This window comes from Lycorma delicatula, chromosome 1 (genome assembly GCF_047948215.1).
Source record: "Lycorma delicatula isolate Av1 chromosome 1, ASM4794821v1, whole genome shotgun sequence".
NCBI lineage: Eukaryota > Metazoa > Arthropoda > Insecta > Hemiptera > Fulgoridae > Lycorma > Lycorma delicatula.
Window position 1 is genome coordinate 273,014,754 of NC_134455.1, and position 19,185 is coordinate 273,033,938.

The 19,185-nt window shown below is 30.7% G+C and overlaps 1 protein-coding gene across 2 annotated transcripts in view; it reads left to right on the forward strand.

Annotated features, from left to right (window-relative positions):
• LOC142331808 (tubulin gamma-2 chain) overlaps positions 1 to 19,185 on the forward strand; it is a 71,297-nt gene that overhangs the window by 42,490 nt on the left and 9,622 nt on the right. For both annotated transcript variants that reach the window (XM_075377936.1, XM_075377945.1), the window contains exons 7-9: positions 4,354 to 4,465; positions 10,904 to 11,035; positions 15,169 to 15,351. In XM_075377936.1, the coding sequence (XP_075234051.1) occupies positions 4,354 to 4,465; positions 10,904 to 11,035; positions 15,169 to 15,351 (427 nt within the window). The remainder of the gene's footprint in view (positions 1 to 4,353; positions 4,466 to 10,903; positions 11,036 to 15,168; positions 15,352 to 19,185) is intronic.

Genomic DNA, 19,185 nt, shown 5'->3' on the forward strand with positions numbered 1-19,185 from the left:
TGACTTCATACATGAATATTTAAAACTAAGTCATATGTCTAAGCTCAACTTACATGATTGATCAATTACAGAACCAAACATATCTTATTTACCATATTAACTGGTACTTAAAGAATCAAGCTTAACAACTAAGTTGCGAGTTGTTTTTGATGGATATGCTAAATCTTAAAACTTGTCTCTCAGTGATACCTTTTATTTTGGCCCTATTTTCCAGCAAAATTTCTTGTTGATAATTCTTAGATTCAGGTTACATAGTTAGGTGGTTATAGCTGACATGAGAAAATATATAGATAAATTTAACATATTAACACAGTAATCTACAAAGGATCTTATGATGAGATTCTGCTGACAAAGAATTAAAATATTATGTGATGAGAATTATGGTTTACTGTACAAATAGTGCTTCTTTTCTAGCTAACAATGGTGTCTTATTCAAAATGCAAAATATAACAAATATCAGTTTCTATTTGCTTGTAAAATTATATTAAATGACTTCTATGTGAACAACATTATAAAAGAATGTGTAATTTAAATGTATTAAAGAGATTAAAGTTTGAAAAATAATTTATTCGTTAAATCAATATTGATTTTCATTAAACAAATGGTACTCTTATGTTCCAAGTATAATCCCTTCATATGGTAATTGTAACATTTTATTGATGATGATTAAGAGGTTTATGTGATGATCAAGAAAATATTATCAGTTTTGCAATAATATACAGTTTAATTTTAATGCCAAATGGTATCTCATTAATTTATCTGACAATCCTGCTTATATTCTGTCTCGAGGTTATTTTCCTGGAAGGCTGCAAAATCTTAATCTGTGGTGGCATGGACCTCCTTGGTTATCTCAACACCTAATACTTTGGCTAATAACAGTAACTTTTTGTTGAATGAATTTATTCTGCCACTTGATTGTGATTCTGAAAAAAGTAAAGATATTCAACTCTCGTTTGCTACTACATTATTTAAAGACATTGCTGAAAACTTTGTCCCTTTCTAATTTGAACCTTACAGTCTTAGATTTATTTATAACAAAACAAGCTCTCTGAAAGAATAATTGGCACATTAACTACTAAAAAACTAAATGTTACATTAATTGCATTCATATATCTTTCCTAATTGAGATATTTTAGCTTATAAATTAAAGACATGAAATAATCAAACTAAATTGAGAAGTAAATTGTTCTCTCTTGAGCCATTTATAGACTTAAATGGGGATGCTTCATATAGGTGGTAAATGGGGATGCTTCATATAGGTGGTAGCTGTTCGAATTCCAAGTTACAGTATAACAATAAACATAAATTCATTTTACATCCTAACACACACTTAACGAGTTTATTAATTAAAAGTGAATATTCGCATCTTCACTACACTGATGTATTCATATTCAATTAGTTCACAATTCTTTAAGAGATATTGGATAATCAGTGGAAAGATTATTATGTGATTCATTATTCAAAGGTGTTTAAAATGTTTTCGGGTTAATGCTAAAAGGTTAAACCAACAATTTTGTGAATTGCCAGCTGTTCGAGTCACTTTTTAAACCTTTCTCTTGTGCTGTTGACAATGGTTGCCCATTTGTAATTTGTCATGGCGGGCAGAGATCAAAAATCACTTCAAAGACTTTTATATGTCTTTCAACTAAGGCTAACATTTAGCATTAGTTTTGGGTTTAACTGTGGAAGCTTTCATTGCCACACTGAGACAATTTATTTCACAAAGAGGTATTCCAGAACAAATGTTGTTTGATAATGGAACAAACTTAAGGCAAATAATATTTAATATGAATTATTTTTGAAATTTACTTCAAGGGAATTCCAGCACAATATTCAGACCTTCACTACTTTCCAAGGAATAGATTGGCCACATTTTGGCAGATTATGGGAAAGCAGGATAAAGAATAAAAACAACAACATAATAAATGGTATGTTATTAAGAAAAATTTATGTGAAGGAGATTTAGTTTTTATCATAGAAGAAAGCACTACTTCCTTACATTGGAAATATGGCTTGATAAAAAAAAACATTTATGGGCTTAGACAACCTAGTACATGGTGTCATAGATGTAAAAACCACAAATGGAATAATTCATACGCCAATAAACAAACTATGCTTATTAGCAATTCAAGAATTGAATAAATGGTAACAATTTTTTTTTACTTCATCATTCATGGGATCAGTCTCTATGGTTGGATCATTTACTCTTCAGCTTGTCACATGGTGCTTAAGATGCTGGATGCTGTACACCACTCTTTTCTTTGTTTTGCCACTGGTGCGTTTAGATGAAGTCCTTTCACAACCATACTTGTTGATTGTGGCGAGCCATCACTTTAGGATATGTTGCACCAGCTGCTAGCTTCTTACTCTGCCCATCTTAAAGGACAACCAAATCACCCGGTTCTTAAAGCAGTCCTTGCAAAGCTTCATTTCCAGTGGTATGAAAACCATCAATGTAATACATCACCAATAGGTGTGTGTACTCGGCGATTAATGTACCTTCTACATTTTGACCTACCATTTATTATCTGAACACATCCCTGTACATATCCTCTGTAGAGACATGACCCCATTAATTTTAATTATGACCTCACCATACATAAAAAATTAACCCCTCTTGTCTTTCAGCAAACATTTTACCATTTTCTATCGGAGACAAACCCAGATGCAGGAATTTACACAAATGGGTCGAAGTAGAATGATACTGTGGGATGTACTTTAGTTGCAAATGATAGAACTTATGTGTTTGGTCTACCTGGTATTACAAGTGTCTTACAATGCTGAACTGTATGCGATTGAAATGGCCTTGAACATCATTAGATCAAAATATTATCACATCCTTATCTGTAGCAATTTGTATATTGTCCAAGCTTTAGAGGAATGTATTCCAGACATCCTATTGTCACTGAAACACATTATACAATCACTGAATTAAATTGTTACAACACAGGTTAATTTCTACTGGATCCCTAGCCATGTGAGAACGAATGTGTGGATTCTGCTGCTAAAGATGCATGTAGCCAACCATCTCTGCTTGAGTTACTACTACTGATGTCATCAATTCCATTAGACATACACTTCGAAGAAGGTGGCAAGATGATGACTGCTACAGCAGACAATAAACTCAGACACAAAAAAGATAGTGTTACCATGGAACTCTTCATGCAGGAAAATTCACTGAGAGGAAGTGGTCCTCTGTCGATTGCGACTAGGACATACCAAAGCTATTCATGGACACTTGATATCAGTGAAGAGTGCACCACTATGCGCCCAATATGAATGCTGCTTGTCTGTGCACCACATTCTTGTGGACTGCATATGCTACATGGCTTTATGTTGCAAATTTAAATTGGTGAGAGACATGGTGCATCCTAGTGAATGGCAAGAATGCACTAGACTGGGTGTTATTACTTCTAGAAAGAATTAATATATTTAATATTTAACCCATCAAAATTTTGATATTAGTTTCTTATTCATGTTTCATGTATTATCCTAATTGTGTTTCTTTTATTGTTTCAGTCTTATTCCTATTATCATATTAGTTTACATCATAATTTTAACCTTATTTTGCACTAATATTTTAATATTCTAGAAGAAGCCTCTTGTTATTATTTTAACCCGAGTTAAAAGTTATTATGATAGCGTGAAAGTGGTTTTCACCTCTTCCCAGAAAAATTAAAAATATACTAGCAGCTTTCATTTAATGATTCTTTTGTAGAACATCCTGGTGTAAAGAAGAATGATTATTGTAGAAGTAATTTATGAGTTTCATTAATATTATTAATGTTTTTTGAAACTGCTAGTAACAATGAAAAATAAAGAATTTTCTTAAGCATTACTACATTTCTTTATGTAGTACTAACATAGTTTTAAAAATATATACAGAATCAGTATTTATAGAAAACTAGAATTGGTGCATTGGTGTGTGTCAGGTACGTGTAGAATAGTATAAAAGCTCTTCTTCATTAAAGAACATTGGGTATAATATACTGAGAATGAAAACTGTTTTTTTACGTTCTTAAACAAAACCAGAGTTTAATTCAGGATACACGTAACTAAAAACAGAACTTTTATAAAATCTAGTTAGAAATACGTAGTGAAAACCCAGCTATCTAATTTAGAAGTTTAAAATTAATGATGAATTTTTTTCATTTTTTTATTAACAAATTGTTTAGTTTTTATCTTAATTTTAGGGTATTAAAATTGGAGTTTAAATTTAAATTATAGTTTAAATTGTGAGCTTTCACACTATCTTTTAAGATCTTTTTTCAGTTCTTTTCAATGTCTTTTCTGAAATCGTATAAAATGAATATGTTGTTAAATTTCTAAGAAAATTAATTTTAATTTTTGCAGGTACCCAACATATATGAATAATGATCTTGTTGGTTTGATTGGACCGTTAATTCCTACACCTCGCCTTCATTTCTTAATGACTGGTTATACACCTCTTACCAGTGATCATGAGGTATTGGAAAAACACCTGCTTTGTTATTAATTGTTTATTACTATGATAGAATTAATTATCTGGATAATTAATTGAATTACCTGGGTTATAAAGAGAAATTTTATTGATGTCATTAATTTTTTTTTTTTTACCTTATAATAAATGACGTGTTTCCTTCTATATGGTAAACAAGTTTTGAATGTGGTGACTAAAATATATATATTTTTTAAAATTACAGTTTACATTTCATCTAGAAAAACTTGCACGACTAAGAACAGAACTGGCATAAAAAAACAGATCTAGTCCAAACTCTATCATCTGATTTGGAGGGTAAAAATTAATTTCTAAAAGCCAATTTTGTAAAATTATTTAAATATTTTATAGTAATTTCTGAAATTATTTTTGTACTACAGAATTGCAAAACTATTTCTGTTTGGAAATAATAATTTATTTTTTTACCAAACAAATAAAGACCTATGCTAATAGTGATTATGGAAATGAATTGGAAAACTGTTACTTACTGTACTTAATTAATTGAACTGTAACAACCATTTTATGTCTAAAAAGGTTTACATCAATTGAACCAATAATTTTTTTTTCATTAGCTAAAATTGATTACAGTACCAGGGCATTTTAAACTGCACCAAGCAATTTGATAGGGATTCTGTGTAGAAATAAAATACCAAGCAGAATTAAAAATAAAAACGTATAAAGATAAAAAAGTATATAAAAACTAAAACATCATGTAATATTAATCATACTAAAAGAAAAATAATTAATTTCATGAAATAAATTATAATTAATATCTTGTCCCTCAAAAATAAAGCCTGATTATTCTTAAACCTTGAGTCTTCTGTTTGCCAACTCATTGATTCCAACTCTTAATATAATGAAAATAAAATCTTGAAATACAAATAGAAGAGTAAATATCTAGTGTAGTGAAATTTAGAAATTTTTACTGGTAATAATTACACATACTCTAACTTGAAGTATCTACTAAATTAACAGTAAAATAATTTTTTTATTGTAGTGCAAATTAATTTTTAAAGAATCAAATTTATATATGTATATTGAATCAAATTTTGATAAATTGATATAAAATAATGAAGAAAAAGGTCATTTGGTTTAAAAAATGTTTTTATGTACTTTATCATTACAAAAAAAAGAAATTTTATTGTATTTTTCCTTTTTTTATTATTATTTTTTTTAAATTGTACAGAATAAAATAAATGGTACAGAGAAGTACAGAATACATTTAACAAGTAGATAAGGTAATATGTATTGAAACAGCTGTTATGTTTAAATAAAACTTGTGAAAATAACAAACATAAATTATTTTCATTTTCCAATTTTTTGTTATTGATCTTCACCGAGTAAAGGCATCTTCCATTAGAGATTTTTTTTCTGTAATTCTCAAATTCACTGATTTGATCCCATTTTTTAAACTTCATTCTTCTTTGTCACAAAGGACTTGAAAATTCTTCAGCACATGTAATTTTTCCAAAGTTTGATTTAGACAAGAATATTTTTTCATGTATTTTTGAGTCTCGAACCTAAGTGCATTTTGTTATATAGTGTCTGCAAATAAAATTTTGATGGAGAATTCCCATTAGGGGAGGTCGTAAAAAAGTGGGGGTGGGCTCGGCAAACCACCAGTCGCAGAACTTTTGGCCTAGTATCTTTTATTAGAAAACATGAGATGAATGAAGGAGCAGTTTGTGCTTGCATGCCTATTTTTCGAACAACCATTCCTATGTGGTAGTGTAGTCATGGATTTCGTACTCACTTTGGTATTCAGCCTAGAGGTTAGGTACCTTACTGGAAATCGACTGTTTTGTGGGTAGAGAGCTTCAGGACACAACCAGGAGTGTGGTGAAAAGGTTCACAGTATGGTAACAGACCATTATGTCAACAAAAAATGTGGAAGCAAATCAATATTCAATTTTCAGATCTCCAAGACTCCACTTGCAAACATGTATGTTGTCGCACTAGGAATGTCCAATCGTACAATATATCAAATTCATCATGAACATCTTCATTTTCATCCTACAAGATGTTTGTTGTTCAAGAATTGTCTCAATTTGATTTCCAGAACCAAATAGCAGTATGTGAAACTATATTGGAAACTTTACACCTTGATACATTCTTTTTTCTTTAGTGATGAGGCAAATTTTCACCTATCTGGATATGTCAGTGAGCAGAATATGCACTGTTGGAGTGTTAACAACATTAGAGAGCTCCATAAGAGACGGCCACTTCACTGTGATAAGGTGACAGTATGGTGTGGCTTGTTGAGAGTTGGAGTTATTGGTGCTTATTTTTTTGAGGAAAGAATCAAACAGTTATTGTCAATTCACAGTTGTATTTGTTTCATGATGCATAACTTTTTTGAACTAGCTCTTGAAGAAATGCATTTAGGAAATATCTGAAAACAACAGGATAGTCCCAGGGCCCACACAACCTAATCTTCAATGACAATTTTGAGGGCAGTGTTCCCAGGATGACTCATCTCATTTTAAGGTGGCATATTGTGGGTGGCGTACTCCCCCATTCTAAAGCCATATGATTTTTTTTAAGGAATACCTCAAGATAGAGGTTTTTAAATATTATCCCATAAACTTGCTTCAGTTGACGAATGTTATTCGACTGGAAATAGCCCAAATTCCCCTTCTCATTGGAATGTGTAGAGGGGGATTTCAGAAATCGGTTGCTTCAATGAATAGAGAATGGCGGCCACCACTTTCAAGGTATTTTGTTTAAAACTACATGACTTAAAACTTCAAATTATGTTTTTTCATTAGCAAAAAATAAATTTTGTTTACCAGCAATTTCTTTGCATTTATTTCCCTTTAAAAAAAGGAAGTTTCATCACCCTACCCTCTATTCGGATTATGCATTCTTGGAAAAACATTTTCTTGGTAGCTGTGATTGAAAAATTTGATGTTCCTGGACCTATAGCTGTGTGAATTTTTTCTTTGTGTAGATTCTGTTCCTGAAGCATGTATATATTTCCTCACACATGTGTTCCTGTATACTGTGTAGCCTCTTGAAGGTGGTATCGTCCCCTGTTCACCAAAATCTCTGAATGACACTTTTATCAGCAATTTTTTGATTTGTGTGAAATGACTAATGTAAATGGCAGTCTTCACCTTAGTATGTGAAATGGCCTAAATTATTATAAAACTTCTAAAGAGATTTGGTTTAAATTTTGATACTTTACAGTTGTTGATGGGCAATAAAAATTATGTACAAATATTGATAATGTTTTACAGAATGTATAGTAGTCATATTGTAAATTAATTAGATGAGAATCAAACAGAAAGTAATACCCATTCGATGGAGTGTTCAATGCTGGTCTATTTGTATTCAGCTGATCTCAGTCATTTGTCTGTGCAATCTCTGTCAGTTTTCATTGTGTTTTTTATTCTTGAAATGTTTGTGCAGATGTTTAAAATGAATAAGAAAGTAGGCATCAGTGCTTCTGTGTGAGTTAAATCTGTAATTCTATTTTCTTAATGCAAGAATGTGTATGTGTGTGATATCCACTATCAAATAAAGGAAGTTTAGTAAGGTGATAGGATGAATCTTTAGTGCAGTGATGGTGGCACAATTTTAATCTAGATGTAGAGAATGTCTATATTATAAATTTACTAGTTGCCTGTCTGTCATTGTGGTTGAGTTACTACATTGTGTTGATAAATCCATCAAATTTTTTATTTGTTTTTTACACCATTACCCATATTGAAAGTGTCACTGTTCATCTGTAGTACCAAAAAATTTAAAGCTAGCTAGGTTTCATTACAATGGTTGTTTCATGCCACTGAGAAAACAAAACAGTTTTGCATAGAATTTAAGTGGAACATTTTTGATCATCCAGCCTACAACACAACCTGCCCCCCCCCCCCCCCCAGTGACTTATCTGATTATCAAGGAGAAAGAAGTTTTGGGAGGAAAGCTGAGAGTGACTGAGAAAAATAAAGTGACTATTATATAAATAACTGGCAGAGGAATATAATAGGAAATACAAGTCTCAGATAATATGATGAGTGCTTAAATAAACATGGTAACTACGTAGAAATTAGTTTACATAAAAAACGTTTGTTTAAAAATCTTTGTTGGCAGTTTTTTCATAAAGTGGTTACTACTTTTGGAATGATCATAATTATTGTGAAACAGAAATCTCTATAACTAAACTACATGAATTTTGAGTGTATTTTTTTATCTTGTAGGTATTTTCTGGTTAACAACTAAATGATAAACTGTAATTGTCTGACCTTGCTTTCTTTTGAATTTTATTATGCATTTACCAATTTCTATTTTGGTGATTATTGAATCTTTCAGAGTTCCTCTTTTTTTTTTTTTGTCTTCAGTCACTTGACTGGTTTGATGCAGCTCTCCAAGATTCCCTATCTAGTGCTAGTCGTTTCATTTCAGTATACCCTCTACATCCTACATCCCTAACAATTTGTTTTACATATTCCAAACGTGGCCTGCCTACACAATTTTTCCCTTCTACCTGTCCTTCCAAAATTAAAGCGACTATTCCAGGATGCCTTAGTATGTGGCCTATAAGTCTGTCTCTTCTTTTAACTATATTTTTCCAAATGCTTCTTTCTTCATCTATTTGCCGCAATACCTCCTCATTTGTCACTTTATCCACCCACCTGATTTTTAACATTCTCCTATAGCACCACATTTCAAAAGCTTCTAACCTTTTCTTCTCAGATACTCCGATTGTCCAAGTTTCACTTCCATATAAAGCGACACTCCAAACATACACTTTCAAAAATCTTTTCCTGACATTTAAATTAATTTTTGATGTAAACAACTTATATTTCTTACTGAAGGCTCGTTTAGCTTGTGCTATTCGGCATTTTATATCGCTCCTGCTTCGTCCATCTTTAGTAATTCTACTTCCCAAATAACAAAATTCTTCTACCTCCATAATCTTTTCTCCTCCTATTTTCACATTCAGTGGTCCATCTTTGTTATTTCTACTACATTTCATTACTTTTGTTTTGTTCTTGTTTATTTTCATGCGATAGTTCTTGCGTAGGACTTCATCTATGCCGTTCATTGTTTCTTCTAAATCCTTTTTATTCTCGGCTAGAATTACTATATCATCAGCAAATCGTAGCATCTTTATCTTTTCACCTTGTACTGTTACTCCGAATCTAAATTGTTCTTTAACATCATTAACTGCTAGTTCCATGTAAAGATTAAAAAGTAACGGAGATAGAGAACATCCTTGTCGGACTCCCTTTCTTATTATGGCTTCTTTCTTATGTTCTTCAATTGCTACTGTTGCTGTTTGGTTCCTGTACATGTTAGCAATTGTTCTTCTATCTCTGTATTTGAACCCTAATTTTTTTAAAATGCTGAACATTTTATTCCAGTCTACGTTATCGAATGCCTTTTCTAGGTCTATAAACGCCAAGTATGTTGGTTTGTTTTTCTGTAATCTTCCTTCTACTATTAATCTGAGGCCTAAAATTGCTTCCCGTGTCCCTATACTTTTCCTGAAACCAAATTGGTCTATTTAGAGTTCCTCTAAATAAATAAAACTATAATATTTCTTTGATAATCACAAATTATTTAATTTCTACTAAAATGATATTACATAATAGCAGCACAGATAATTGTAATTTCTTCCTCACTTGTTTAGATGGCAAAAATGCCCTTATAAAACAAAAACACCCTTATGAAACAAAAACAATTTTTCAGACCTATGTTCTTATTTTAGCTTTTTTTTTGATTTTTAAAAACTTAACAGAACTTAAGATGGTTTTTATAAAGTATACTGTAAAATGCATATGACCACACCCTACTATATAAAGACGTATCCTGATGTTGAAGAAATTTTATCGTGATCTAACCTGAAATAAAATACTGTTATCATTAACATGGTCATCTAAAAAGTAACAATCCACCAAGATTACACTGCCAAACTCACAAAAAATAGTTTATCAAATCAAACACTAAATCACAATTAAAGGTCTTGATAATAAACCCATGTATTTTATATTGCTCAGTAAAAATGTTTCCTTACACAAACAAACCTGCTTGAAAATTCTACCTTCTAAGTACGTCTAAGAATATATCAAAATTCCTTTATGTTTTATATTTTTATTATCAAAGTGCTTTTGTTAATTAATTCACAGCGGATACATTTATGGTGTTATTAGAGAATATGTAAGGATAAAATCATTTGTACATAAAAAGCGATAGAAATTTTTTCTTTCAAAATATATTAATATTTAATAAACATTCTGATATCAGAAACTGATAATATTTTGATCACAGGTGATAAAAACTTGTTTGTATATTGTCATCTGTCTATATATTGAAATTTATATTTATACTCTACCATAATTGCAGGTAAAAACTCTGTATTTTACAAAATTAAAGTTGTAATATTTAACTCTGTGACAAATTCTTTTGTATATTTTGTATTGTCAGGCAACATCTGTTAGAAAAACAACAGTGTTAGATGTCATGAGACGACTTCTACAACCGAAAAATATGATGGTTTCAACTGCACATGATAGGAATGCAGCACATTGTTACCTGTCAATCCTTAATATAATTCAGGTATTTTTAATTATAGATTATTTTTATCCTTATAGACTATTTTTCATTTGTCTTTAATTGTATTATTTTTACTCTTTATACTCCTAGTAAATGTGTATTCTTCTCTATTCTGCTCCTAAGTTAAGCGTACCTTAACAGAGTTGAATACACATATTCCACAGTACCATTGTCGAGTAAATGTTAAATAACATTTTGAGTTTAATCTAGCAGTTGATTGTATAATATTAAGCTGTTTGTAATTTTTCTGTCGGGTACTGTTGTATTCTGTGTATTACCCCCAACATAGATGATTCAGTATAATTAAACGTCTTCTATGGATGGATTATGTATGCTTCCATTGTTATTAAGTTTTTTTTTTCAAGTAGAGATGATAAGAACACATCATTAATTAAAAATTATAATGAATGTATATAATGTATTTAATGTAGGGAATGATAATGGTGAGAATCCAGATGTTTGTTTCTGATAGTAAATGTGAAGGTGATGTGTTGATTTGCAGGATTTTTTTTCTTGAGAATAGTCTTTTTCTTTGTAATAAATAAAGTAATGACACAAATATAATATGTAATAATAAATAAACAATGCAAGCATAAAAATAATTTAAAACATTGTAACCAAGACCTCTTCATATTAAAGTTAATAAATTTGAAAAATAATTGAAACATGTGGAAATGCTAGTAAAAAAAGCCGGCTGGCTATGGTGGTCAAGTTATTTCATAACTTGACCACCTTGGTATTTTTTGAAATAAGTTTCAAAAACTAAAAAAAAAACTTTTTTTGGCCAGAAAATTTGTATCCGTCTGATAAAATAATTCCTATTTATTGAAAAACAATAACCAAAATTATGACTTCTTTTCTTTACATTTTTAAGTAAAAATATCTAATTCTAATTTTATGACAGTTAAATATGAAAAAATGACTATTTGTTTACTTGTACCGGTATTAATGAAAGTTGAACGGTGGGGGCTATTGTGTTTGTGTTCTTCTTCTTTTCCAAATTGCAAAAAAACTTTTCTCATTTTGGGGCTCCCACAATTCTGGGGGAAGCATTGGATAAAATTAACTTTTAAAAAAATAGTCTGTAAGTGGTAATATTCCCATATCAGTATGGTTTAGGATCTGTAATTTATTTAATTTACAATTGTCTTGAGTAGAGCTAAGCTTCAAAGCTCCACAAATTGAGAATAACAAAATACAAAAATAAGCCATTTATATAAGAAATTTTGTACACAATACATACCAGTGCATCTAAAAATTAATTATGAAATATCAAATTTTGAAACAATTCAATGTAACCAGAAAAAAATGATTGCAGATCCTAGCAGTAAAAAAGGGTAACAATTGACTTGCATGTTATGTTAAATTGAGCAAGAGTGCAGGCATGCAAATCAGCTCAGTATCAGTGGATACCAGTGTTCTTCGGTGGTTGGGTTTCAATTAACCACACATCTCAGGAATGGTCGAACTGAGACTGTACAAGACTACACTTCACTTACACTCATACATATCATCCTCTGAAGTAATACCTGAACGGTAATTCCCGGAGGCTAAACAGAAAAAAAATAGTGCAGATGTGACTGAATTTTTAAATGGATTCTTTTAATTTTATTTCTGTTAATTTCATTTTCAATGAAATTGAAAATGATATTAACAAAGAATATATACCTTATTATTAAAAAATTCTACTAATTAATTTTTTCTTTAGTTAACTAAAATTATTTAGTGTTGAATTCCTGTTTTTCTTTTCATTCAATGTAATTATTATATCCTACTAAGACTAGGAAACAGTTTCCTAAGAGAAATTCAGCAGTATGTTAGACCATTGCCATAAGTCCAGTTAATTTGTCAATTCAGTAGTTTGTATGAACTTGCCCCCCTACCCCCCAAAAAAAGGTGCTGGACTGAATGATAAATTAATTATTAAGGTTTACTATGAATATGTATTAAATATCAACATTTACTCTAAAGATTGAAATTATTACAGTACAAAAGGTTATAGAGGTGAAACTATCTAAAAGATCATCTAAGGAATTTTTTATATGAATCATATTTAATCCCTTGAATGCGGGTAGTCTAAACAATTTCAGACTAGTGCATGCAGCTATATCCATCTGTTAATTACCTATTTTAATTTAATTTTGCTCCTACTATCTGTATTCAGGCAAAGTTAATAAAAAAAAATTGCAAAAAAGAGTGTTTATTTACTTTTTTGAAAACTATATTATTTTCACTTAGTAGCTGCAAATACTGTTTAAAAAATGAAGTTACAAAATTGACCTTAAATCGTATTTTTATTTTCTTAAAACATCAGATATATTTCATATTAATAATCCTTCATCTTAGCATTTTTAAATTTATTTATTGAGAATGAAGGTGGACAAGGTGCAAACATTGTGCCTCAGGGCACAATCCATCAAACAGATAACTGTTTGATGGATCATTTTTTTAATCATTTTAAATAAAATTTGCTATAAAAGCACGTTTTGAAATAGATTATAAGTATGTCTCAATTTTTCCTGATTACGGTTTGCTTTCTATTAATGTTAAGAGTTATTTCTGATTAGTAACACTTTGTAGACATTTGTCTGTGGATCATTTTTGTATTTTTGTTGAAAATTTTACACAAATAACTAGTTTGAAAATTACTGAGTTTTAGAATTTATTACTTATAATCAAACTAAAGCTTTATTATTGTGAAATGGGCTACTACTAATGCAGATAATACTTAAAACAATATTTTGTTTGTTTATTGGTTGTATGTAGAATTATAAACAGGTTATTGCAGAAAAGGAAAGTTTATTTCTTGTAGGTATTGTGTAATGGGGAAGTCACCTGCTATTGTTTTGCTGATTATTCTAAGAATACAATTTACACCTCGGAAAACAAGAGAACAAGTATGGTGTAGGGGAAAAATGGGGAGGGGCATCGATCAAGGCCAAGAAATGCTTGGCAACTGGAAAAGTTCTGTCAACTGTGTTTTGGGACTCAAAAGGTGTGCTACTGTCAATTTCCTGTACAAACAAATGATGTTAATTGCAGGATACTACCACAACAATGCACAGCCACTCATACTCACAATAAACTTGCTAAAATTCATTGGACACCTCTTGAACACCCACTGTACAGAGTAGAGACTTGTCACCATGTGATTTCCACATGTTTGGTGTGCTGAAAGAAGCTTTTTAGGAGGGGGAAGATTTGAAGACAGTATCACAATCGAGCATTATGTATACAGGTGGTTGTTGGGGCAGCCATCTTTTTTTTTGATGAGGGTATCAGGAAGCTACCTATCTGGTAGAGAAAGCGTATTTCTATTGAAGGAAACTATATAAAAAAATTAGGTAATTTATAAAGTTATGTAATCAATTTCCGGTATATATCTGAATGACTCTTGTAAATAAATTATCTTATTAAGGTGGACTAAGTCTGTGTGTTCTAAACTTAAAATCCTTTTCTAAAATGATGTTGAAAATGTATTACTGATTTTTTTCTCCAAGGAAATAGAAGAGTAAATTTTTGGTTTGCATATATTATTTCAGTTGACAATGTATTTTTACGCGCGCGCGTGTGTGTGAGCGCATACACAAATTGTATATATATATATGCATCCATGGGAGTAGCACACAAATAGAGATACTGCACAATGAACCAATAGGATTGGAATACTACTAAATTGAATGCCAGATCTGCACAAGTACAATAAAATTTATAGTAGTACAATAATGTTTGTGAAACATTTTTTTAAAGGTTTTATAAATTTTATATTGAACCAAGTTCTTTAAGTAAATAAATTATGCAGAATATCATAACTTGATTGGGTAAAAACTTCATTTTATATTCAGAGAGTGAATGAATAATATATAATCATGCAGTATATTATATATATAATATAGTATATTAGTATTATATTATATAATTATATAGTATATAATATAATCATGCAGTCAGTCTCACTATGACTGTTACTTTCATGGGTGCTGAATTTTGATCTATAAATTATTGGATCGTTTGTTTTTTTTTAATGGATGAGAACAGAACGAATAACCATCATTATAATTCTCATAAAAGTAGTTTTGTATGTTGTAAGAAAGTTTAAAGTCTAATCGTTTTTATTATGGTTTTTTTTTATTCAGGGAGAAGTAGATCCATCTCAAGTCCATAAATCTCTTCAAAGGATAAGAGAACGTAAATTAGTTCAATTCATTCCATGGGGACCTGCAAGTATACAAGTTGCGCTGTCACGCAAATCTCCTTATGTACCTACAGCACATAGGGTGTCTGGATTGATGTTGGCTAATCACACAAACATATCTTCGGTGAGTGATATTATGTTTTAAATCTGATTACCTTGTACTTTGTAGAATTTTGTATTTTTGAAAATTAAAATGAATATCACTGTAAAGTAATAAAAAAGTATTGATGGTTGAAAAAAAATAATTGCTGAGATTGCAGCCTCATCATCATTCTTCATTGATATTGTTCTGGGTAAAAGTTGCTATCAATTCTAAAATTTTCATTAAATAATATTATTTGGTTAAATTTTAATAATACTATCACAACGTACTACTATCAGTTTAAATATTATTCAAATTAAACTATTGTGGTTATAGAGTATTTGTAATGTGAGCAGATAGATCTTGTGTTCACAATAAACTTACAGACTTGAGACTATTAAAATTTACTAAATACTTTACAATAATATTTATTAAGGCTAGTCAGTCGTTATTCTTTGACTCATCCTTATGTGAAATGTAACAGCTTATGCGTAATGTTTAATGAGGTGACGTGGGTGATTCCAGTATTGGAATTTATATTGATGGACCTGAACAACTTGATTCAGTTGAGTGTGCATTTGTGATCGATCAGGGAGTTTATATGTTTAGTCTTTCTTACAAAAATAATGAAATACGATTTTTTGTTGAACTGTGTGTCATGTTCATGATTATGTGACATCACAAATAGGTACTACAGTGAAAAATCTACAAAACAGAACCTCCAGAAAACAGAAACCTCCTCAAACATACGGTTTCTCAAGTCCCGATATACTTTCATAGAAATTAATTTCTTCAATTTGGAAAACTCTGCAATACGGAAACGGAAAGGAAACATAGATTTTACTTTTAATTTTATGTATTAATCTTGTCTCATTAGACAAAAAAAAAAAAAAAATTTTTTGTACATTCCCACGATTTGCAGATTTATAAGTTGCAAATAAGTTGCAATAAGGAGAGGACACAGAAAATAAAATTAACAGTTTCGGAAAAGCATTGAGTATAATTGCATCGCTGGAAGAATTTGCAATTCGTGTAAACTGCAATGATTTGTGACAGAATATGTTAACTGCTAGAAATATTATTGCAAATGAAAGTTCCAAGAGTAAATTATTGATACAGAACACTGTACTTGACTATTTTAGAAAGTGATTTTTTTTAGAATTTGTGTTAAGATCATGTGTTTTAGGCTAATTATATGTCTTCTAATTAAATGTAACTTTTAAATGAAAAATTACTAACAGTTTTTGAAAACTGGTGGTTAATGTTCTCTATATGCAGTGTAATTTCCGAATTATTCCAAACGTTTATCCTTGTCTAACCTCATTTTACATTTGTATAATTCATAGCACAGGACCTCATGATAAATTGACTCAGTTTTTAAAAACTCTGTAAGACAGAACTTCTTAAAAATGAATTCTTACTTGGTCCCATCAGATTCTGTTTTGGGGAGATTTTACTGTACCATATTCTGGTATGCTGCAATTCAGTAAGTGCTCTTTAAGCAATGTTAATGTATTGAATACATTTTCATTAATTATGGACATTCACATAGTTATTTTTGTGTTCTCAGTGTCTGTAGTCCATGTGTCGGTTTCTGCCAAGTTTGTAGTGTATCAAAAAAATGAAATATCATTCTGTTCCATTCAGGATTATCAAATGCTTTATCAAAATCTGTAAATGTTGTATATGCAAGGGTGGCTTTGTTTTTCTCCAGCCTGTCTTTTGAAATTATCAGAGCTAAAGTAATATTTTGTGTCCAGATGCTCTTCTGAGACTTTTGTTTTTAATTAGGCGCTCTTGGTATACCTCATTATTTTGTTCTGCAAGTAATTTTAGTTAGTAATTTGGAAGATGTTAACTTGGTGTTTGTTCTCAAATGTATCACTTCCTGTTTTCATTGGTATAGTAAAATTATGGTTTGAAACTTGAGGTTCTTCTCTAGTCTCATAAATTTTCCAAAGTAACAGGGTATGGCTGATACTACTGCTCAAACAGCATAGTGATTCAGATGTATGTCCACTTTTTTTCAGAGTTCTGTCAAACTCAGGTTACAGGACAATCTTTTTTGAAATCATTTCTTTCATCTATATCACATCAAATGATTTTATGTCTGTTACAGTCCTGTTTGTTCCTGGTCTTACTAGCTCTCTCTTTTCTGATATTTTTCTAAATGTTTTATCTCTTTCGATTATTATTCTCCTTTAAAGTAACTAATCTTTTTATAACTTTGCTACTTTGAACTTGTACTACTTCTTTGTTCAGTAAAATTTTCTGCCTTCATCATCTTTTGCATTTGTGTATTTTCTGCATTCAGCCATCAGTCTAATAAATTATCCTGGATGTTTAACTCTCTTTTTTACATGAGGTTTTCACTTCGCCCGTAATTGTTTCCTTTATTTGAATCGTTCAATAATTTTCTATGACTATATCTATTCTTTCATATGTTAATGTCACATTATGTATTGATCTGAAATTCTATCTTTTTATTTCCGGTTTTTTCATTAGTTTCAGTTTCAGCCCCTGTATATAATCTTGTTTTTACACCTTTCTGTAAGCACTGAAAAGTCCTGTATGATTCCTGCTTGTTTATCCTGGCCTCATTTATTTTTACATTAAATGATTTTTGTTAAGTGTGCTTACAGTTAATAATTTAGATTAATTTTATTTAACATGGCCTGTTGGTATATACAGAGTCTGTAAATGAAGTAATGAGATCAGTTTTTTTGGCAGCCGAAGAGGCAACACTGTAAAGTTACTAGTAAACATATGGTTATATGAACAGCTGATTTATATTAGGTTTTAATATTTTTAGTCTATTGTTGCCATGTGAGATGTAAACAGGCTGTGAAACAAGTTTTTGTTGTGCATTGCAAAAATGAGTGATAATTATAAGTAAGCACGTTATGCCATCAAGTTTTATGTTAAACTCTATGAGAATGCTATTGAAACTTTTATCAAAATTGAAAAAGGCATATGGAGATGACAGTCTGTCATGAGCCCAAGTTATTAGGTGGTTTAAAGCATTTTCAGACAGTCAGTTGCAGACGATCCATGCTCTGGAAGATTGTTAACATCAAAAACTGATGACAATGTTGAGCTCATCAGAGACTTGATATGGTAGGACTGGCAATTAACTGTCAAAATGATTGCAGAATAATTGAGTTTCAGCCATACCACACAGTCCATCAAATTTTGACAAACGAATTGGACATGAAAAAGATTTGTGCAAAATCGGTTCAAAAAAACCTCACTGTAGAACAGTATAATAATATGGTGGAAGTGTGCCGTGATCTTCTACGGTGAATTGAAACTGATTCTGATTTTCTAAAAAAAATGTTATTACTGGTGATGAATCTTGGATATTTGAGTACGACCCAGAAGCAAAATGCCAGAGCAAGGAATGGCACACATCAAACTCAACACGTCCCAAAAAAGCAAAAATGAACAAATCAAAACCATACTAATTTGTTTCTTCAATAGTAATGGCATTGTCCATAAGCAGTTTTTGCCTACAGGACAGACTGTTAATCAATATGCTTACCGAGAAATTCTTGAAAGACTGTGGAAAAGAGTTGCTCGCGTGATACCAACCATCAAAAACAACTGGATACTACATCATGACAATGCACCTTGTCACTGCACTCTCAATTAATGAGTTTTTGGTAAAGAAAAACTATCCTGTAGATCCTCAACCATCTTATTCACCTGAAGGATATTCTGGTTTCTGAATTCTAACTGCTACGAAGAGTGGGAAAACCGTTTGAAGCTTTGCATGGCTTCCTAAGGGAACTATTTTGAAGGTGAGAGAGTCCATGTATATTTGGATTGTAAATAAAAAGTTTTTCTGAACCAGTTTCAGTACTTTATTTATAGACC